The 23,798-nt window shown below is 44.3% G+C and overlaps 1 protein-coding gene across 2 annotated transcripts in view; it reads left to right on the top strand.

The window, feature by feature from the left end:
• Positions 1-23,798, top strand: part of PTCHD4 (patched domain containing 4) — a 266,766-nt gene that overhangs the window by 218,598 nt on the left and 24,370 nt on the right. For both annotated transcript variants that reach the window (XM_068279068.1, XM_068279067.1), the window contains exon 2: positions 2,672-3,152. In XM_068279068.1, coding sequence (XP_068135169.1) covers positions 2,672-3,152 — 481 coding nt within the window. The remainder of the gene's footprint in view (positions 1-2,671; positions 3,153-23,798) is intronic.

The following is a 23,798-nucleotide window of genomic DNA, read 5'->3' as shown; positions in this document are numbered from 1 at the left end:
CTCCTGCCTGCTCACTCACCCTTGCCAGTCAATCTGGAGCCACGCCTCCCTACCAGGAATTTACCCAAATTTACATTTTTAAATGTATCAGTGATCTCCCAGAGTGCTCTGGGGCAGAACAAGGGAGGGTGACACAGAGAGCCCGATATGGTGTAGTATGTACTGGATTATGTGGAGTAAGGAAAGTGGTTGTAAGATTATACTCACAAGTCTGGGTTACCGTCCAGGTAACCACTATGTAGGCAGGTGGGGAGATTAAGACCTGTCCCCACTCAGGATTATGAAGTCGCTCTCTGTAGTTCAGAAGAAAAAGGGGCCAAATCCCCTCCACCAGAGGTGGACTCAAATTGTACGCAGTGGTACAGAGGCGCCAGTAGTGTAAAATATTGATAAAAAGTTTAAAAACGAGGAAGGTTAGCGTTGGACTTACCTCCTTGATGTCAACACAAGATACCATTGATTTTTTCAACAAAAATAATTTATTCACATACTCCAAATCCATGCAACGCGTTTGTGGGCACATCCCACTTCATCAGGCTATAAAACAAGGGTATCTCAAACTGTGGGACAGAGTAAACTATAAAAGCGAAGTACCCTAGTATTTAATTCATTATTTATTTTATTTATTTACCTATATATGAACAGCTGTAACAAAAATTGAACTCATTATACTAGGGTACTTAGCTTTTATCGTTTCCTCTGTCCCACAGTTTGAGATACTCCTGTTTTACAGCCTGTTGAAGTGGGATGTGCCCACGAAACGCGTTGCATGTATTTGGAGTATGTGAATAAATTATTTTTGTTGAAAAAAATCAACGGTATCTTGTGTTGACATCAAGGAGGTAAGTCCACCGCTGGTGCAGCCCAAACAGACAGGGGCCTAGGGGCAGCCTCCAAAGGTAAGTAATGCCTGTCACACTCCCCCCCAACTGCCCTCTCTATTTACAAACCTCTCTTAACCCTCCTGGCGGTTTGCTAAAAAATCGCCAGGGGGCAGCAAATCTTTTTTTTTAATTTTTTTTTTTTTTTTCATGTAGCGAGACAAAGTCTCGCTACATGATAGCCGCTGCTCAGCGGCATCCCCCCAGCCCCTCCGATCGCCGCCGGCGATCAGGAGATCCCGTTCAAAGAACGGGATCTCCTGGAGGGCTTCCCCCGTCGCCATGGCGACGGGGCGGGATGACGTCACCGACGTCAACGACGTCGTGACGTCATAGGGGATTCCGATCCACCCCATAGAGCTGCCTGGCACTGATTGGCCAGGCAGCGCACGGGGTCTGGGGGGGGGGGGGGGGCGGCGCGACGGATAGCGGCGGATCGGCGGGTAGCGGCGGCAATCGGGCACTGCACGCAGCTAGCAAAGTGCTAGCTGCGTGCAGCAAAAAAAAAATTATGCAAATCGGCCCAGCGGGGCCTGAGCGGTGCCTTCCGGCGGCATAGCCCGAACTCAGTTCGGGCTTACCGCCAGGAAGGTTAAGGGAAGGTTAGTTTTATATATTTTACTAATTTAGTGCTCAGAGTACCTGTAGTGACTCATAGTTACATAGTTATTTTGGCTGAAAAAAGACATACGTCCATCGAGTTCAACCAGTACAAAGTACAACTCCAGCCAGTCCCCCACATACCCCTGTTGATCCAGAGGAAGGCGAAAAAAAACCCACCAGGCATGGTCCAATTAGCCCCAAATGGGAAAAATTCCTTCCTGACTCCAGATGGCAATCAGATAAAATCCCTGGATCAACATCATTAGGCATAACCTAGTAATTGTAGCCATGGATGTCATGGACATCCATGGCAGGGGTATTTCAAACTGTGGGACAGAGGAAACGATAAAAGCGAAGTACCCTAGTATTTAATTCATTATTTATTTTATTTATTTACCTATATATGAACAGCTGTAACAAAAATTGAACTCATTATACTAGGGTACTTAGCTTTTATCGTTTCCTCTGTCCCACAGTTTGAGATACTCCTGTTTTACAGCCTGTTGAAGTGGGATGTGCCCACGAAACGCATTGCATGTATTTGGAGTATGTGAATAAATTATTTTTTGTTGAAAAAATCAACGGTATCTTGTGTTGACATCAGGGACGTAAGTCCACCGCTAACCTCCCTCATTTTAAAACTTTTTATCACTATTTTACACTACTGGTGCCTCTGTACCACTGCGTACGCTCTGGGGCAGAAGGCTGGATAACCTCATAGCCTAGAGGTGGGTGATGCTTCACACCCAATATAAATTTCTAACAAACATTTCTGGTGCTGAAGCCAGGATAATAAAACATTAATAATTTTTCATGTTCTGCTTTGAGTCATTACAGGTACTCTGAGCACTGCATTAGTAAAATATATAAAACTAACCTCCCCTTAAGAGAGGTTTGTAAATATAGAGGGCAGTTGGGAAGGAGGGTGACAGGCATTCCTTACCTTTGGAGGCTGCCACTAGCCCCCTGTCTGTATGGGCTCTACCATCTTCTTTACGGGTGCCACAGTTTCCCCCTCCAGACCAGCGGCAGTGTTGCGAGTTCCTGGCCAACACTATTCATGCGGGGAGATGTAGTCCTGGGGAGGTTCCTTTTTATACATTTTACACCTTTTTTATATTTTACCAATTTAGTGCTTAGTTTCTTGTAAGCTTTATAATGCAGAGGTTTGATTTGTGTCTTTGCAGAATGGAAGGCAGAGTTTTATCGGACACCAGCTGGGAGGTGTTGCCGAAGTGCCAAACAGCAAGGATCAGCGGGTGAAGTCCGCCAGAGCCATCCAAATGACCTACTACCTCCAGAACTATGGCTCGGCCTTGCAGGACCACATCAATGAACAATGGGAGAATGAATTTTGCACACTAGTTCACCAGCTGCAAGAGGAGCACCCGGACATTCACCTCTACTCCTTGACGTCCTTCAGCTTGCTCAAAGACTTTCAGAAAACCATAGAGTTGTCCAGGAGTAAGATAGTGGTGAGTCTCATGCTGGTCCTCCTGGCTGCCACTCTCTCCAGCTCTATGAAGGACTGCTTACGCAGCAAGCCTTTTCTGGGTCTGCTCGGAGTGCTCACCATATGTATTTCCAGTGTCACCGCGGCAGGGATCTTTTTCGTAACCGATGGAAGATACAACTCAACTCTGCTGGGAATACCATTCTTCGCCATGGGTAATTATGCTGTTGTGGTGCAGAAATGAATAGAATTAACATGCAAATGACCAGTGTGAGTCCATGCAGAAGGATGTTGGGGGGGTACTTATGGATTTAGCGGAGTGAGTGTGGCTGCCTGCTTCCAATAAGTAGCGTAGTAGCAAAGCAATTATTGATATTCTTTTTCTTTTTCAGGTTTGTACAAATGTTATTTATGGTATTTTGGTGTATCTCCCCCATCGGTCAACTGACTGATTATTATCCCCCAGAATACTAAATACCTTTCACCCAACGCCTAACCTAACCAAAACCTAGACACCTAACCAAAGGCTCTCTCCGTACGCTAAATCCCTGTCTTGATGCCTAACCATAACCTTCCTCCCAGTGTTGACTCTTTCCTGATGCTTAACCTTAATCTCAGTGGCGTAGCTAAGGAGCTGTGGGCCCCGATGCAAGTTTTACAATGGGGCCCCCCATGCACTCTATACATAGCGATTGAAACGGCGCACTAAAAGCTGCCAATGGCAACTACAATGTCAGAGGTGCAAGAAGGGGATGGGGAATAGTTTGTTAATGATTACCACTATTCAAAGTATATATATAAATGATTATTATGAGCACAGGACCAATATAGAGCTAATACTGTAGTTGAGGTAGCGCCATTCGGGGCCCCTCTGGCCCAAGGGCCCCGATGCGGTCGCTACCGCTGCACCCCCTATTGCTACGCCCCTGCTTAATCTTCTTCCCCGTGCTAACACCTTCTCCGTGCCTTATCCTAGCCTTCTTCTCAGAGTTAATCTCTTGAATCTTCCTGATGACTACTCCTCCTAACCTTCTTCTGAGTGTTAAACTCTTCCTGATACCTAACACTAACCTTACTAACCTTCTTAAACCACTCCTGGTGCCTAAGCCTTCTTAAAGAGAACCCAAGCCAAAGCTTGGGTTGAGAAACACATAATTACCTAAGGAGAGGGAAGCTTCCTAATGAGGCTTCCCATGGCATTCTCTGGTTCCCTGTTGCTGATTGGGACCATGCTCCTTTTTTGTCATGAGCATGAGTTGCAGCTGTGCGGCTCCAGCTTACTGCATAGGCACGACCGAACTCGCGCAGGATCAGTGTATTTGCGTGCGTGCTTGAAGAGGAGCGTGACCCTGATCAGAATAATGACAAGCCCTTGTCTGTAATCTTGAGGGACCGGAGGACAGCGAGGGAAGCCTCATTGGGATCCAGAGGCTTTCTTCTGCTTAAGTGAGTATGTGGTTTTGTACTCGTTAAGATTAACCTCTTCCTGATGCCTAACCCTAACCCCTTGAATAATCTTAACCCTTCTTGACATCTGATTTTTTAATCTTGAAAATTCTAATCTCCCTATAACCAGCCACCATCATGTAGGCTGAACATATATATATGCATATTATAGCCATAACCATATCTCTCTGTGCTCTAGTCCTTGTGTTTCCCCTGCAGGTTTGTAACCCCCGGATGGAGTTTCGGACTCTATATGGGAGGCTAGGGTCGCAAATTGAGGGGTCAGCTGATCACTGGCTCTCTGCATTTGGCCTCTTTTTTTAAGCCAAAAGTGTGTGTGGGGGGCGGAGCGACCAGTTAAATGTGTGTGTGGTCGGGTGACTCCTTTAAGTCCAATCCCTGGTTTTATTTATGCATACTCTCCCTTTACCATACACCCTAACACTAACTCTTCTAATCTTAATGGCTAATTCTAATTTGAACCAACACCAACCTTCTGTAATCTACATCTGCTTCAGTGGTCTGGTGGCCAGATGCTGATACCAGTGTTACTGGGTGCCCAAACCAAATGCTGATGGTGCTACAGATCCACTAACTTCATGCTAGGCAAGGCCGGATTCACTCTTATTATGCAAAGCAGGTTATACTGGCGTGCGGCGCTGAGCACCGTGCGCCAAAACCGGGCACCTTCATAGCAGCAATAGTATTAGATAGGCACTAGCGCTCACAGAAAGTTGTATCCAAAAGCAGAAACAATTACAAAAGACAAAACCAACACTGAAATCCACAGTGCAGCGCTTCCTTGCTATTAGCGTGAGAAAGTCAAGTTAAGAGGGCTAGCGCTCAAACGGATAGTCTTTGATGATATCAAGATATGATGTCAGTTTCTGTAGATGAAATATGGAGCACACACTCCCCCCCAATGTGGTCAGACTCACCGGATGATGCGGCCTAGTGGGCCCGTCAACGCCTCAGGGGTATAGGCCACCCCTCAGCCACTCAGGCAATATCTGCTGGGCACTTGCGGACCTCTCCAGGTGATGAGACAGGGGCAACAGTAGGAACAGTAGCAAAGTTCATTACAAAAAGTAAAAAAATGGTTAAAACACCTGGGCGGAGCTACGGAGCGGCGCAACTTGTGACGTCACTGGACGCAGTGGCGTTTGGTACACGGAGATACGAGCGGTGTGTTTGAGTGTGACAGGAGTCGGCGCGGGCTTGAGCTAGCTTGCTACTATTGCTACCTGGCCTAGCGTGTATGCTCCTCATACCAAGCCGCATCCCATATATGTTTTAACCATTTTTTTACTTTTTGTAATGAACTTTGCTCATTTTTTAATAAACGTGAGTATCACCCCTGGTACTTTTACGCTATGTGAAGCGTGTTTTTTCTTTCTGGAAGCAATCTTTTATGTGGAGTGAACTGCATCCTACTGTTGCCCCTGTCTCATCACCTGGAGAGGTCCGCAAGTGCCCAGCAGATATTGCCTGAGTGGCTGAGGGGTGGCCTATACCCCTGAGGCGTTGACGGACCCACTAGGCCGCATCATCCGGTGAGTCTAACCACATTGGGGGGGAGTGTTTGCTCCATATTTCATCTACAGAAACTGACATCATATCTTGATATCATCAAAGACTATCCGTTTGAGCGCTAGCCCTCTTAACTTGACTTCATAGCAGCAATGCAACAACTCGGAGGGGGAATAGTATTTAACGCCGCCTCTGAGTTTAGTGGCAGCAGGGAGAGCCGTCATTCGGCTCTCCCCGTGACGGACTGAGCTGCACCCAGACAATATGTACTCTTTTTTTTTGTGCCCCTAGGGCAAGTATGTTGTGGCTCCCCTTCCTTGTGCAGCAGCGCCCCTCCGATTCCATGTGCAGCCCCCTCTTCCATGTATATCATCCATGTACCGTTGCTCCTATTTTTCATGAATAGCTACCTTGAGCATCAGTTTCCCTTTTCATGTGTTTCTCCCTATTTTCGCCCTTCATGTCCAGGTGTCCCTTGGCTTGCAGCCACCCAAGGCCCTTCCAGAAATCCGACCCTGATGCTAGGGCCACATTTTGTAGAGTAAATGACCCAGGCATGCTCAGAAGACTACAAACTAAGCATTCATGTGTGATATTTAAAGTTTTGAGCCTTGAAAATCTTGAGATCTAAACCATTCAATAGCTCAGTAGTGAAGGCGGAGATTAGTGGTAGGCAGCAGGTATGACATTTATTGTTGGAGGCAGTGTTTCTCAAACCTGTCCTCGTGACTCCCCAATGGTGAATTTTTTGCAGGCATCCTCACCTATGTACAGATGGGGTAATTAATGTCTCAGCTAGGTGGATTCCATGTAGCTGAGACACTAATTACCCCACCTGTTCATAGGTGAGGTTGCCTGCAAAACATGCACAGCTGGAGAGTCACGAAGACAGGTTCGAGAAACACTGGTTTGAGAGATTGGTTAGTGTTAAACGATCAAAAACTGAGACGGGCCAAAACAATGATGAAAACACCACCGCAAACACAAAACAGCAGAGTAAGAGTAATTGCTTTGGCTTATTGGAAGCCAACGCCGAATAGAACTGTGCCAAGTCTACGATACCCGGACTAGAAAGTCTTTATGTTTTACTTGGCTTTTACAGTAACGCTCGCAGACTGCGGCATTAAACAGTCATTTTGTAATTTTGTTTTCTCCTCAGTACAGAAGAAAGCCGCAGGAAACAGGAGTTGAGACAATGACAGAAGACAGATTGCGGAATCAATATCATATCTGTGTTTTAGTAAGAAGTAGGATTATGGGAGCGCTAAAGCAGTGTTTATATAATTTTCTGCTTCGCCGACTATTTCGGAGTCCCTCTGGTGATGTAATAAAAACATCAAGGAAAGTTTTAGCATGCAAAATAAATAGAAGTCACATCCACAAAGCATAAATTGCGTATAAAAGTGGCAGGTAAGGGAACTGCTCCGGGGTGGCGGAACAAAGCGAGGCGCGTGTGACAAACGCACATCCAAGACGAGTCCAGGGAGAGGACTGCAGGGAAGGCGATGGCCGTAGAATTACATTATGAAAATGCTCATCTTTTTTCCATAACATTAAAAAGGGGCACCTGATTGGTGGAGAAATCACAGCCTGTTGTCTGCTTCATGATGACTCCCAGGCTACACACTACAGTAGCAGGAGATCAAGTTGTACTTGTTTAAAGCAACATGTGTATATAAGAGGATCAATAAGTTTGAGAAACCACAAAGCCCCTAGTTCAATCCAAAACTCAATATCAAATTTTATTTATATCAAAAAATTGCAAAAATTCTGGCTAAAACTTTTTCATAGTCAAAATAGATAGCGAATCTTCCAAGGACACAAGATCCATATATGACAATAATTGCAGGAGATATAGTGTGCTTTGTTTGTAAAGTTTTCAGGCAACAACACTAGTCCATTTCAGGGTAAGACTAACCCTTCATTAGGCCTTTACAAAGCATAAACAAATCTCAAAAACCAAAAGCAAAGCTTTTGGGTAATATGGGGCATCTGATCTGACCAGACACCCCTCTGCACCTTTCCAGTGGCCAGCAAGTGGATACCCGGGCTGCAAAATCGGAGTGCTCCTTTTACCACGTCACCCCAAAGGGGTTTTTACCCTAACAGACAAGAGCGATTTTCACCTTTTAGTGCTCATCCCTTTCGTTTGCCAATAGCTTAATCACTACTAATCACAATTAGAGCTGCTCAAATCCGAAACCGGGAGATACCTGGATAGTTGCCATCCGGATATCTCCCAGAAAACCTGTGCGGGGTGGGCGGGGGATGTCAATCTTACCTGTCTGACGTCTTCTTCGTCCGTCCCTCGGTGCCTCGGTGATGCGCTCCACGCGCGTCACGTGATTACAAACACTTCCTCCTTCAACCTGGAAGGAGGAAGTGTTTGTAATCACGTGACCGCCGCGTGGACCGCATCGTGGGAGGCGCCAAGGGACGGACCGAAGAAGACGTCAGACAGGTAAGATTGTTCCCCCCCCCCCCGCCCACCCCGCACAGGTTTACTGGGAGATATCCGGATAGCAACTATCCCGGATCCGGATTTGAGCAGCTCTCATCACAACGAAAGGATCTATATCAGGTTGGGCTTTATGGGGTTGATATTTGTTCTCAGTAATTACTTTATTTTCTATGCCTTTTGAAGGGAAACACAAGGAAAAAATACACAATTTCTCCAATTCCAGCCTGTAACTGTATAGTTTTAATATAAACACTGCTACTGTGCATAAAACCCACACATTTTATCTGCCTATTTGTCCTGTTTGTCACAGGATTTTAATTATGTGCCTAGTATGGTGACAATATAGTATTTGGAAATAAAGATGGATTTTTTCTATGGTTTTTTTTTTCACTAATCTTACGTGATTCAGACACCAGACACCACTATTACGCATTACGGAATTACGCTTACGGCTTAAACATTCATTTACGGTACATGTCTGTAATTATGCATAGCCCTTACGCAATTACGCGTAAGAATACCGTAATTCGGGTTGTTACGTTATTGGCTTACGCGTAAATTCCTACTAGCAATTAATGCGGTCATGCTGCCAAGCGGAAAAGTTGACGCATGGATCAATGTTAGTTAGCCGCCGACTTTAAGGGTTAATAGCAAAGCCCCCTTAATTGCTAAGAGCCTCAAATTTGGAGAATATATTAAGAAGATCAGAAGGAATAAGAGGGAAATTTTTTTTTTCAAAAAGACCTTATAGTTTTTGAGAAAATCGATGTTAAAGTTTCAAAGGAAAAATATATACATTTAAAAACCCGCCGACTTTAACGGTTAATAGCAAAGCCTGCTTAAAATTTAGGAACACCAAATTCACAGGGTATATTAAGGGGATCAGTGGGAATAAGAGGAATTTTTTTTTTCAAAAAGACCTTATAGTTTTTGAGAAAATCCATTTTTAAGTTTCAAGGGCAAAAATGTCTTTTAAATGCGGAAAATGTCAGTTTTTTTTGCACAGGTAACAATAGTGTTTTATTTTCATAGATTCCCCCAAGTGGGAAGAGTTTTACTTACTTCGTTCTGAGTGTGGGAAATATTAAAAAAAAACGACGTGGGGTCCCCCCTCCCAGACCTCTTTAACCCCTTGTCCCCCATGCAGACTGGGATAGCCAGAATGCGGAGCACCGGCCGCGTGGGGTTTCGCACCCTGACTATACCAGCCCGCATGGTCCATGGATTGGGGGGTCTCGGAAGGGGAGGGGCAGCCAAGCTTTCCCCTCCCCCTCCGAGCCCTTGTCCAATCCAAGGACAAGGGGCTCTTCTCCACCTCCGATGGGCGGTGGAGGTGGAGGCCGCGATTTCCTGGGGGGGGGGTTCATGGTGGCATCTGGGAGTCCCCTTTAAAAAGGGGTCCCCCAGATGCCCACCCACCCTCCCAGGAGAAATGAGTATAGAGGTACTTGTACCCCTTACCCATTTCCTTTAAGAGTTAAAAGTAAATAAACACACAAACACATAGAAAAAGTATTTTCATTGAACAAAAAACATAACCACGAAAAAAGTCCTTTAATATTCTTAATTAACCATTAATACTTACCTGTCCCTTTAAAAGCCAGTTCCCACGCAATATCCTCGGAAATATACTAATCAGTTACAATGTAACAAAGTTGTTACAATGTAACAACTTTGTTACTTTGTAACTCCACCGCACCCGACGTCACTCGCCGCTCACCCGCCGGCCGCCGCATACATGCTAAGTCCCCGCCGGCTCCCGCCGTCCACTCCGCCCACACCTGTCACCCATATACATGCTGGCACCCATGGGTGCCAGCATGTATATAGGTGACATGTGGGAGAGGTGGGGAGGGCAGCGAGAGCCGGCGGGACTTAGCATCCTTCACCCGACAGAGCTCTGAGCTATATAGCTCAGAGCTCTCTAAAGCATCTTTGTATTTGGGCTCCAAGGAGCCCCATTGGTCCTTAGCAGACCAATGGGGTTCCTTCTGATTTAAAGGAACTGATCTAAAAGAAAAGTGTTTTTAAAACAAAAAAAGTCAACCTTCAAATAATTATGTTCAGTTATGCACTCAATACTTGGTCGGGAATCCTTTTGCAGAAATGACTGCTTCAATGCAGCGTGGCATGGAGGCAATCAGCCTGTGGCACTGCTCAGGTGTTATGGAGGCCCAGGATGCTTCGATAGCGACCTTAAGCGCTTCCAGAGTGTTGGGTCTTGCGTCTTTCAACTTTCTCTTCACAATATCCCACAGATTCTCTATGGGGTTCAGGTCAGGAGAGTTGGCAGGCCAATTGAGCACAGTAATACCATGGTCAGTAAACTATTTACCAGTGGTTTTGGCACTGTGAGCAGGTGCCAGGTCGTGCTGAAAAATGAAATATTCATCTACATAAAGCTTTTCAGCAGATGGAAGCATGAACCTACTTTTGAACCAGAAACAGCGGCAGAAGCACCTAACCTGGGCTACAGAGAAGCAGCACTGGACTGTTGGTCAGCAGTCCAAAGTACTTTTTTTTGATGAAAGCAACTTTTACATGTCATTCGGAAATCAAGGTGCCAGAGTCTGGAGGAAGACTGGGGAGAGGGAAATGCCGAAATGCCTGAAGTCCAGTGTCATGTACCCACAGTCAGTGATGGTCTGGGGTGCCATGTCAGCTGCTGGTGTTGGTCCACTGTGTTTTATCAAGGGCAGGGTCAATGCAGCTAGCTATCAGGAGATTTTGGAGCACTTCATGCTTCCATTTGCTGAAAAGCTTTATGGAGATGAATATTTCATTTTTCAGCACGACCTGGCACCTGCTCACAGTGCCAAAACCACTGGTAAATGGTTTACTGACCATGGTATTACTGTGCTCAATTGGCCTTCCAACTCTCCTGACCTGAACCCCATAGAGAATCTGTGGGATATTGTGAAGAGAAAGTTGAGAGACGCAAGACCCAACACTCTGGATGAGCTTAAGGCCGCTATCGAAGCATCCTGGGCCTCCATAACACCTGAGCAGTGCCACAGGCTGATTGCCTCCATGCCACGCCGCATTGAAGCAGTCATTTCTGCAAAAGGATTCTTGACCAAGTATTGAATGCATAACTGAACATAATTATTTGAAGGTTGACTTTTTTTGTTTTAAAAACACTTTTCTTTTATTGGTCGGATGAAATATGCTAATTTTTTGGGATAGGAAATTTGGGTTTTCATGAGCTGTATGCCAAAATCATCAATATTAAAACAATAAAAGACTTGAACTACTTTAGTTGTGTGTATTTGAATCTAAAATATATGAAAGTCTAATGTTTATCAGTACATTACAGAAAATAATGAACTTTATCACAATATGCTAATTTTTTGAGAAGATCCTGTATATCAGTGGGAACATTAGAGAAAACACCTACCCTGCTCTGTTTCATTCTCAACTGTTCAGCTTGCTTCTTATCAGCCCTGATAAAATCCCCGACTGAGCATTCAGTCTGGCTTTGCTATAATGACTCAGCTATAATTATTCCTGAGCAAAGCAAAAAGGGGGCAGGCTTGGGCTTGAAAAGACCTCAGAGAAGACAGACTCAGCTATAATGATTCCTGAGCAAAGCCAGACTGAATGCTCAGTCAGGGATTTTATCAGGGCTGATAAGAAGCAAGCTGAACAGTTTAGAATGAAACAGAGAGCAGGGTAGGTGCTTTCTCTAATGTCCCCACTGATATATATGGTAAAATATATGAGGGTGCTTCGTCTCTGGTTCACTTTAATGACAAGCTGACTTATAAAAACATCCTGCTAGAGTCTCTTAATAGCTCCAGGACATTTTTATAAGTCAGACAGTGCTGACTTTTTTCCTGCACGTGAAAATAGTTGGGAAAAAAATCCAATCAAAGAAAAAATACACCTTTATTTCCAAATACTATATTGTCACCATACTTTGTACTAGGGACATACGGTAATTAAAATCTTGTGAAAACCAGAACAAATGGGCAGATGAAATGTGTGGGTTTTATGTACAGTAGCAGTGTTTTCCCTTTAAAAGGCATAGAAAATAAAGTAATTACTGAAAACAAATATCAATCCCAAAAAGCCTAACTGGTGGTGAAAAAAACATGATATGGATCATTTCATTGTGATTAAGGTGCCCATACACTCGTCAGATTGGCAGCAGATAGATAAGAAATGCATCTGATGATCTATCTGATGCGTTTATAGAACATTTTTTACCAGGATAGAATTCCAATAGATTTCATTTTGAAATCTATTGGAATTCTATCTGATGGCATTTTTTTGCCATCAGATTTCCATTAAGGCCAATGCAAACTCATCAGATCGACCTAAATTTTCCATCCTGCCAGCTCGATGGAAATCCATCGAAATCGATCGAAATCGGCCATCGATCGGTCGATTGGCCAACCGATTTGCAACCGATCAATCGATCGATCGATCGGGATCGATCGGTCGGCCAGAAAATCGGCTGAGTGTATGGGCCCCTTTAGTAGTGATTAAGCTATTGGCAAATGAAAGGGATGACCACTGAAAGGTGAAAATCGCTCTTGTCCGTCAGGGTAAAAACCCCTTTGGGGTGAAGTGGTTAATCCATTACAAACTATTTGGTGTTTGATGTGTGCAAGATGATGTAAGGTTATCAATACATATGCATAAAAATAGTAGGAAAAGTTAAGTGCTATTCTTTTTACCATGCTGTGAGGCCCCATTCCCACGTGCTTCCACCTCACGTGCGGCCAGCAGGAGCGGAAGTAAGTCCACCCTTGCCCCTCATTTTATACCTTGTTAACTTGATACTTTTACTCTGTTGGCACCTCCGTATTCTATTGTCTGATCGGAATGAGCAAATTCCGTTCCGCCGGAAATCACGGATTCCGTCAGTGTTAAATTCCGTCGCTATGAAAATTCCGCCGGATTTGTACTAAATTCCGCAGCATTCCGGATTCCGTCAGGAATATTGAAAAAATCACTAAAGTTACCTTATTTATCCTATATGGTGGCCCATAGTCCCTATTAACTTAGTCCTCCCTTCCTCCCTCTCTCCCTATTCCCTCCTCCCGGAGGGTCTCATCTTCCAGGGAATTGTAGTATTTCAAAAGCTAGCTTACATACCGTGGCTGGGAATTGAACCCAGGTCTCAGTGTGTGGTAGGTAACTGACTTAATCACTTGCCGTCCGCGCACTCATAATGCACATCTGCGTCGCCGTCGTGCGAGCGGCTGCTTCCTGTCAATTCACGGCGGGGGGCTCCGTGAATAGCCTGCGGGCCGCCGATCGCGGCTCGCAGGCTAAATGTAAACACAAGCAAATAATCCGCTTTGTTTACATTTGTACTACGCTGCTAACAGTAGCAGCATTGTATCAGATCAGCGATCCCCGGCCAATCAGCAGCCGGGGATCACTGAGCACATGACAGGCAGGAGCCTGTTAGAGGCTGCACAGGACAGATGCGTTCCTGTGCAGCCTCCGATCTCCGGGGAAGGGAGGGAGGAGAGGGAGAGGGGGAATCCTGCGGTGGAGGGGGCTTTGAGGTGCCCCCTCTGCCAGCCACATGCAGGCAGGAGCGATCAGACCCCCCCAGCACATCATCCCCCTAGTGGAGAAAAAAGGGGGGCGATCTGGTCGCTCTGCCTGGTGTTTGATCTGTGCTGGGGGCTGTAGAGCCCACCCAGCACAGATCAGCGAAATCAGCGCTGGTCCTTAAGGGGGGGGGGGGGGTAAAGGCTGGGTCATCAAGTGGTTAACCACTATACCACCACCAACACTACATGCTGAAGCCAGCCTAGCATGTACCATTATGATCAATCCAAGTAAAGGGAGGTGGGAAGGAAGGGAGGAGGGGAGGGAGGAAAATAGATAGGGGAGGAAATAAATTTGAATTCCGTGGAATTCCGTTTTAAAGCTGAATCGGCAGAATCGGAATTGGCCCAATTACGGCCGGAATCGCGGAATTTAGAATTCCGCGGAATCCAGCGAGCATCCCTACCTATGTATATCATAGGTGCCATTCACTCTGTGCTTAGCAATGAGGGGAGAATAGACAAAAAAAGTCCATTCTCCGGAGGCTCTAGTGGGGATGGAGACTGATTCATTTGTTGGGGGGGTTAATTTTGTGTAGCCGCAGTCACCCTTTAAATAAATAAAAACATAAGAAAAAGGCCAAATGTTTGGCAATAGATTACCTTCATATAAAGGCCTATAAATTCCTCCCTAGAACATGATTTATGACTTAATAAATACACATTGGTGCTATTGGTTTTCTGCCTGGGAGATGTAACTTAGTGAATTGTACTGCAGATGCAAATCTTCCTCCATAAGCACATCAGTGTAATTGGCTGGGATGCTGCTACACTCTATTATATACTATGCTATTGATAAGGGTTTCCACTTGACTAATGTGGCTATGCATTATTTAACTCACAGCCAGAGATGGCAGTTCCCTTACATTTCACTAATTAAAATGACTTTCTTTTTTTGGTTTTAACTGAAATTGCATTTTAGCCTTCAGCATATGCTAAAAATAAAGTAGATTTGTATCTTTTAAGTAACAAATGTAGTAGGTTGAGATCAGGTCTTCCAGACGTCTTTCTTGGTTGGGAACTTGAAAAAAAAATGTAATGGGTGAGTTGCTTTCTATTTAGCGTCCCTCAGTCCCTAGTCATTTAAACGGAACCTAAACTGAGAAGGCTATGGATTTTTCCTTTTAAAATAATACCAGTTGCCTGACTCTCCTGCTGATCCTGTGTCTCTAATACTTTTAGCCACAGCCCCTCAACAAGCATGCAGATCAGGTGCTCTGACTGACGTCAGACTGGATTAGCTGTATGCTTGTTTCAGGTGTGTGATTCAGCCACCACTGCAGCCAGGGCCGGCCCGCTCATGAGGCGGAGTAAAACGTTTGCCTCAGGCGGCAAACTTCTAGGGGCGGCACCCCCCCCCCCCCCCCCCCCCCCCGTGGGTGCGGGGGGGGGCGGCCGCCGAGCCGGAGGGGTAGCGGGCAGGAGGGGGTATTGGGCCTAGCGGTGGGGAGGGGGGTCGGACCCCCCCCTCCCTTACCTGGGTCCCCCGATCTGCGCTCCCCTCCAGCTGTAATAGGAAGCAGCCGATGCCCAATCGTAAGAGGCACGGGCGGGGAGGACTCACCTTATCCGCGTTCCAGCTAGTGATGGTCGGAAATGCCAATTTCCGATTCCACGGTAAATCCACATTCCGCCATTGCCAATTACCGATTCCGCTTTCCGCTACCAATTTCCGCATTCCAATGCGGAATTTCCGCCGGAATTCGCGGAAATTCCGCCCGACTTTAACATCGATTTTCTCAAAAACTATAAGGTATTTGTGAAAACTTTTTTTGCATCTTGTTAACAAGATTCTGCTTAATAAACCCTGAAAATTTGGTGTTTCTCGGACTTACGGGGGCTTTGCTATTAACCGCTAAAGTCGGCGGATTTTTACTGTAATGTAAATGCAGAAAATAGGCAGATGCGGATTTTCTGCATTTTACATTACAGTAAAAATCCGCCGAATTTAGCGGTTAATAGCAAAGCCCCCGTAACACCAAATTTTCAGGGTTTATTAAGCAGAATCTTGTGAATAAGATGCAAAAAAAAGCTTTCAAAAAGACCTTATAATTTTTGAGAAAATCGATGTTAAAGTCGGGCAGAATTTCTGCAATTTCCGTACGGAAATTTCCGCGATTTCCGGTGGAAATCCGCCTAACGCACTTGCATTACCGATTTCTGCATTCCGATGTGGAAATACAATTTCCGATCGGAATTTCGGAAATTGCATTTTTGCGGAATCCGAATGAGCATCCCTAGTTCCAGCGTGCGTTCCACTGACGTCACTTCCTGCATCGCCGTCCACTTACAATACAGTGGGCGGTGATGCAGGAAGTGACGTCAGTGAAGCGCATGTTGGAAAGCGGATAAGGTGAGTCCTCCCCACCCGTGCCTCTTACTATTGGGCATCGGCAGCTTCCTATTACAGCTGGAGGGGAGCGCAGATCGGGGGACCCAGGCGAAGGAGGGGGGGGGTCCAACCCCCCTCCCCACCGCTAGGCCCAATACCCCCGTCCTGCCTGCTACCCCTCCGGCTCGGCGGCCCCCTACGTGGGGGGGGGGGGGTATGCGGCGGCGGCAATTTTTTTTATAAATTTGCCTCAGGCGGCAAAAACTATAGGGCCGGCCCTGACTGCAGCCAGAGATCGGCAGGACTGACAGGCAACTGGTATTGTTTAAAAGGAAACATCCATATCCCTTTCAATTTAAAGCGGAACCAAACATTTTTTTAATTCAAAATATTTAGTTGCACCACTCTGACACATACAAAGATAAATAAACACTCCTTTAAGCCTATGAGCATTTCAGTGCATGCTTCTCACCCTCCTCTTTGCATAACTAGGGTTATACAGGTGGCAGCCATTAGCAATTCCTCCTTTGCTGGACACCATCTACTCCACAAGTTTGCCGGATGATTTGCCGGAAATATGAAAGGAAGGGAGGGGTTCCTCCAATAAATGTAAAATATTTTATATTTGTCATCATGCAGCTGAAAAAAGGCTGCTATTTATTATTATAATTTAGAAAATAGATTTTATTTCTGAAATCTTGTATTTTTAGTTTGGGTCCACTTTAGGTTCCCTTTAAAGGACCACTGTAACGAAAAAAGTAATCAGTTAAAATTCCAGAGAACTGTTTTGGACTAGAACGGCGAGGGACGCATCTTTGCTCATAGGGCTGGAGGAAGCCTCGGGTAAGTAACACATTTTTTTAATCCAACATCTCAAGTTTCCTTTAAAGAAAACCTGTAACTAAAAAAAGTTCCCCTGGGGGTACTCACCTCGGGTGGGGGAAGCCTCCGGATCCTATAATGGCTTCCCTGTCCTCCCACGCCGGTCTCTCTGTGCCCCTCCGAACCAGCGGGGATGTAAATATTTACCTTCCCGGCTACAGCGCAGGCGCAGTATCGTCTCTCTGCTCGGAGATAGGCAGAAATTGCCAATCGCTGTCGGTCCGCTCTACTGCGCAGGTGCAAGTCTCCTGCACCTGCGTAGTAGAGCGGACCCGACGAAGATCGGCTATTTCCGACTATTTCCGCGCTGAGCGCCACAACAGCGCCACCTACTGGAGCCAGGGAAGGTAAATATATCAAGCCTTGTCAGGCTTGTCGAGCCAGGATTGCGGGACACTTCAGGGGAGCCAGCGCTGGACTGCCTGCAGCTACAGGGGAGGGGGAAGCCTCATTGGGACCCTGAGACTTCCCCCTCCCGAGGTAAGTACCCCCCAGGGGACATTTTTTTTTATACAGGGACTCTTTAAGATGGCAAAATTATATTCAGCATTTCTAAGATGACGATTTGGTCTCTTTTAGCGCTTTATACTTTCCTAGTGGTTCTAGGTCACCATGTGCTATCTTGGTATTCTGTAGTCATCTTGCCTTATAAATCTAATCTAATATTTCCTGTATGCTTGGAATCACCCTCTGCATAACCAAACCTAATGAAGTCATTTGGGTTTATTTCACTGGAAGAGATGGGCTGGGATGTGTGCCTTCTGTGTGAGTCAGTCAGCAGCATGAGGTAGTCATACAGTATGAGGGCTGAGGCTCCTGTACAAGACTGACCCCTGCTGGTAACAAGTTGTAAATGTCACACAACAACTTAGAACACTATAAGGCGTTGTTCACATCTAAAATAGAAATCGCAAACGCCAGCTATTTTTCAATTTTTTGCACGTTTTTTTTCGCCTCCCGGCGCTCCACTGCACGCTACGATTTTGTGTACAGCGCTTTGCAAAGCACTTTTGCAGAGCGATTTGTTTTATCACTTCCTGACGCAAGTCAGGAAGTGAACTCTTTGACCCAGAAAAGAATGAAGACATTTGAACGTTTTGGTTTCATAGCGATAACTGAGCGATTTTGTGAGCGTTTGGTTTCATAAACTCGGAGTTGGATGATTTTTGTACCGAATCCACAGCCCTGCACATTGATAAATTAAAGTGGTCTGAAAGTCAGCATTTCTACTTTGCTCTAAAAGATTCCTCACAGCTTTAATGCTACTATCCCAGATACTTTTTTTTTAGCAGAACATCACTGAAATGCTATTCAGCTTCAAATCCGCATCCAAACTGGAGATAACTGTATCTTTGTTTACATTCCAATGTTGATATATGTGTGTAAACACAGTGTAACAAGTGAAAAGGAGCTCTCCGTGAAGCTCTCTGTGCTTCAGGCACACACACACAGTTCAGAAAAGCTCATTAGAAGATGTTAATCTATATATATATATATATAACATCGGATGTATGTATGTATGTATGTGTGTATGTATGTATGTGCCGCGATCACTCGAAAATGGCTTGACCGATTTGAACGAAACTTGGTATACAGATCCCTTACTACCTGGGATGATAGGTTCTGGGGGTCTCGTGTCCCCCCTGCACACCTGGGCGGAGCTACAAACAGCAAATCAGATTTCACCCATTCACGTCAATGGAAAAAATGGAAAAGGCTGCGATTCTCCCAGTAATCAAGCCAGAGTCCCCACACTTGGCACAGGTGGTCACTTGGTGACCGAGGTTACAAATCCAAGAAAAGTGGGCGGAGCATTAAACAGCCAATAAAATTTCAGCCATTCATTTTCAACGGGAAAATGTAAACTGCAGCCATTCTTTCACTGTTCATCGCAGGGTTCTCAAACTTGGCATACTTGGTCACTGGGTGATTAAGATTCAGGAAAGTGGGTGGAGCATATAATAGCCAATCAAAATTCACCTGTTGATTTTCAAGGGGAATATTTAAACTGCTGCCATTCTTACACTGTTTATGACAGAGGCTTCAAACTTGCAACAGTCGGTCATTGGGTGATTTGGATTTAAAATCACTAAAGGGGCGGAGCCAAAAACAGCCAATCAGATTTCTTTGGTGGATAAACTGCTTCCATTCACACATTTTTTATGCCAGGAACCTGAAAGCTCACAAACTTGGTCATTGAGTGACCATATGTCAAGGTTAAAAAAAGTAGGTGGAGCCAAAAACTAATTTTACTGGGAAAATATAAACTGCAGCAATTCTTACACTGTTATTGGCAGGGTTCTCAAATTTTGCATAGTTGGTTACTGGGTGATTGAGATTAATATTCAGGAAAGTGGGTGGAGCCTTCAACAGCCAATCAAAATTCACCTGTTGATTTTCAAGGGGAATATGCAAATTGTTTCTATTTTTACACTGTTACTAGCAGATGCCTCAAACCTGGTACAGTCAGTCACTGGGTGACTGGGGTTCAAATTCTGGAAAGGGACGAAGCCATAAACAGCCAATCAGATTTGTTTAATTTTTATGGGACTATACAGATTATTGATACCAAGGACCCCAAAGCTAATAAAAGTGGGCAGAGCCAACAACAATTTTTTACATGAAAAAATATAAACTGCAGCCATTCTTACACTGTTAATGGCAGGGTTCTCAAACTTGACAGTTGGTCACTGGGTGAATGGGATTAATATTTAGGGAAGTGGGTGGAGCCTACAACAGCCAATCAAAATTCACCTATTGATTTTCAAGGGGAATATTTACATTGCTGCCATTCTTACACTGTTAATGACAGAGGACACAAACCTGGTACAGTCTGTCATTGGATGACTGGGGTTCAAATTCTGGACAGGGCAGGAGCTACAAACATCCAGATTTGTTTAATTTCAGTGGAAAAATGCAACTTATTGATGCCAAGGACCCCAAAGGTCATAAACTTGCTCATTGAGTGACTGTATGTCAAGGTTTGAAACAGTGGGCGCAGCCAAAAACAACTAACTTTTTACATGGGAAAATATAAACTGCAGCCATTCTTACACTGTAAGGCCTCTTTCACAGTATGACGTTGAAGTCGCACATTAGAAAATATTTTAACGCAGAGTAACGCGCAGCAATACTAAGTATGTGCGACATTCACAGTGCACACTTTGTGTTTGTGTGTAACGTGTAGCATTATTAGAAAGTGCTGCATGCTGTGCATTTAGCAATGAATCTGCTGCGTTACTTGTGTTGCACATGCTCAGGAATTTTTTTTTTAAATGTTCCGCATGCGCTGTTTTCATTCCATAGTAAATACATTTTCTAACATGTGACTTTAACGTCGTACTGTGACAGTGTATAAGTGTTGCGTTAGGGCGGCCTTGTGCGACCGTAACGTCGCATCAAATGCTACCTACTGTGAAAGTAGCCTTAATGGCAGGATTCTGAAACTTGACACAGTTGGCCACTGGGTGACTGGGATTACTATTCAGAAAAGTGGGTGGGGCCTACAACAGCCAATCAAATTCCACGTATTCATTTTCAAGGGGAATATTTAAACTGCTGCCATTCTTACACTGTTAATGGCAGAAGCCTCAAACCTGCTACAGTTGGTCATTAAGTGACTGGGGTCCAAATTCACTATAGGGGTGGAGCCACAAACAGCCAATCAGATTTCTTTGCTGGATAAACTGCTTCCATTGACACAATTTTGATGCCAGGAACCCGAAAACTCACAAACTTGGTCATTGAGTGACTGTATGTCAAGGTTAGAAACAGTGGGTGGAGCCAAATACAAATTTCAGTGGGAAAATGTAAACTGCAGCCATTCTTACACTGTTAATGGCAGGGTTCTCAAATTTTGCACAGTTGGTCACTGAGTGACTGTGATAAATATTCAGAAAAGTGGGTGGAGCCTGCAAACACCAATCAAAATTCACCTATTGATTTTCAAGGGGAATATTTAAATTGCTGCCATTATTGCACTGTTAATGGCATAAGTCTCAAACCTGGTACAGTTGGTTACCGGGTGACTGGGGTTCAAATTCAGAAAGGGGGTGGAGCCACAAACAGCCAAACAGATTTGTTTAATTTTAATGGGAATATACAAATTATTGATACCAAGGGCCCCAAAGCTCCTAAATTTGGTAATTGAATGACTGTATTGCAAGGTTACAAAAAGTGGGCAGCGCCAACAACTAAATTGTTTACATGGGAAAATATAAACTGCAACCATTCTTATACTGTTAATGTTAGAGTTCTCAAAATGACACAGTTGACCACTGGGTGACTGGGATTAATATTAAGAAATGTGGGTGGAGTCTACAACAGCCAATCAAAATTCACCTATTGATTTACAAGGGGAATATTTAGATTGTTACCATATTTACACTGTTAATGGGAAATTCTGAAAAGGCGGCAGGCCACAAACAGCCAATCAGATTTGTTTCTTTTCAATGGGAAAATACAAATTATTGATACCAAGGACCCCAAAGCTCACAAACTTAGTCATTGAGTGTTTGTGTTTTAGGGTTACAAAAAGTGGGCAGAGCCAACAGCAGCCAAATACATGCCCGGGGCAATGCTGGGTTATCAGCTAGTATATAATAAAAAGCAGCTGAAATAAAATGCAATGGCAGGTTTCAGGGCAAGATAAACTACATGTAGGAAACTTGTAATTTGTAGACAGACAGTATTACTTACGCACAAAAGCAAATATGATAACTGTATGAGTAATACAAAGTAGGAAAACACATTTTTATTGAATTTTTGGGGAGTTTCAGACCACTGTAATTACAGAAATGATGTTATTTTTCAAAATAAGTCTATAAAAGATACATAAACTATTACCAGGCAGGATTCACCTCACCAACCCAAACACATACAAACCATTCCTACAATTGTTATGAGCGGTGTGTAGCCACTTTGTAAAGGCATTATACTGTTTATGTACAGCCTGGGTCTGTATAGGTCAGAAAGGCAGCACAAAGGAGTGCTGGGGACCTCACCTTCCTTAGGCCTGGTTCAGCCTAGGCAGCTGGAGCTCAGTCCGCCTGTGGGTCACTAATCCACACAGGCGTAACACATTAAGCCAACTGAGTGCCTCCTTCCTCTTTATTGTGTTAGGTCACCAATACAGACTAAACTTAAAACAATGACTGCTTAAGTAGCACATAAATAGCACCTTCCATATCATTGATATGCTAACGAACAGTGCCAAATTACCATTCAGACACTTCTTAATTAAACTAGTAGTTGTGTGAAAGAATTCCATCAAGCACAGTGTGCTAAGAATAAAAATTTCACCAACTTATATTCTGGTACTATGATTTCCAGTTACCTAAAAGCGTTAAAGAAGCTGCAGATGAAGTTGATAGATATTTAATTATACAGTTAATTATGGCATACTGTCTTTAGGTGCCACCATAGAACTGAAACAATTTATTGGCATAGTAGTAGTGTCACCCAGGCATAGGCAAGAGAGGTTCCAGCCTCAGGGCGCAGTGTAGGAGGGGGGCACACAAATCACTCAGCTATCATTCCCCTATTGTTTGAAGCAGAGAGAAAAAAAGAAAAAAAGGGGTACATGGCAGTGACTGCAAGCCAGATAACTAGAGATGACGGTGTTGGAGGCCCTGGGAGGGCTTCTTAGTCTAATAGCAATCAGTGTGTGACGGCTGGGGTGGGAGGGATGGAGGGGCACACTTTGGTGTCTCAGCCTTGGGTGATGGAGGACCTTGTCCCAGCTCTGGTTTCAGCACACCAATAATAAACTGCAGCCAGTAGATGACACCCAATTTATACATTTGTGACAATACCTTTAGGGTTTGGTGTTAGGAGATATGATGAGTATCGGTTAGGTCAGAGTAAAGGCTGGTTTACATAGAACGCTGGAACACTGGTACATTTTAACGGATCAATTGTTACTGGCATCGCACTAGTGGATGGCACCACACGAGTGGAAAGACTACCTACAAAGGAGCTGTAATGGGCAATGAAGAAGGGTGGAGGTGCCTAAAAATAAGGTTTATTCAAGCACAATTAAAAAAGTCAATCTGAGGAAGCAGACAGAGACCTGAGAAACGCGTTGTCTTTTTTAAATCATATAAACCTTACCTGATCTAAACTCTTGTTTTTCTGGGTTGGTTCATCTGAAGAGGTAAGATACCTCATGTATTCATTTATTTATTTATTGATAACATACACTCTGAAAGATGTTAATTTTGGCCGCCTTTACCCTTCTTCAATGAAATATCCATAGTTAACGTCAAATTTCCCTGACGACAAAAATAAAAAAACAAATGTACCTTTAGTACAGAATATAATAAATAGACAGAAGTACTATAGAAGTGATACATTTCCTTTATATTCCACATTTCTCTGCCTGCACTGCTCAGAGGGGTCATCCATTGCCAGCGCTGTGACACCGGGATCGCTGTAACAACACGCTAATGAGGGTAGTATATCTGTGTATGGATGATATATTGTATGCAGGATGAGTCGCCCAGATTCCAGAGCCATCCATACTGGGACATTTTTAATTAAGTAAGCCGCTTATTAACAAACTTCAATAAATTATTCATTACACAGTGGAAGCCTCTAAGTAATGTAAAGATTCAATCTTTTTAATCAAAGGCTTTTGTTT

Source organism: Hyperolius riggenbachi, chromosome 4 (genome assembly GCF_040937935.1).
Source record: "Hyperolius riggenbachi isolate aHypRig1 chromosome 4, aHypRig1.pri, whole genome shotgun sequence".
Classification (NCBI taxonomy): Eukaryota; Metazoa; Chordata; class Amphibia; order Anura; family Hyperoliidae; genus Hyperolius; species Hyperolius riggenbachi.
This window is presented reverse-complemented; position numbering and strand designations above follow the sequence as displayed.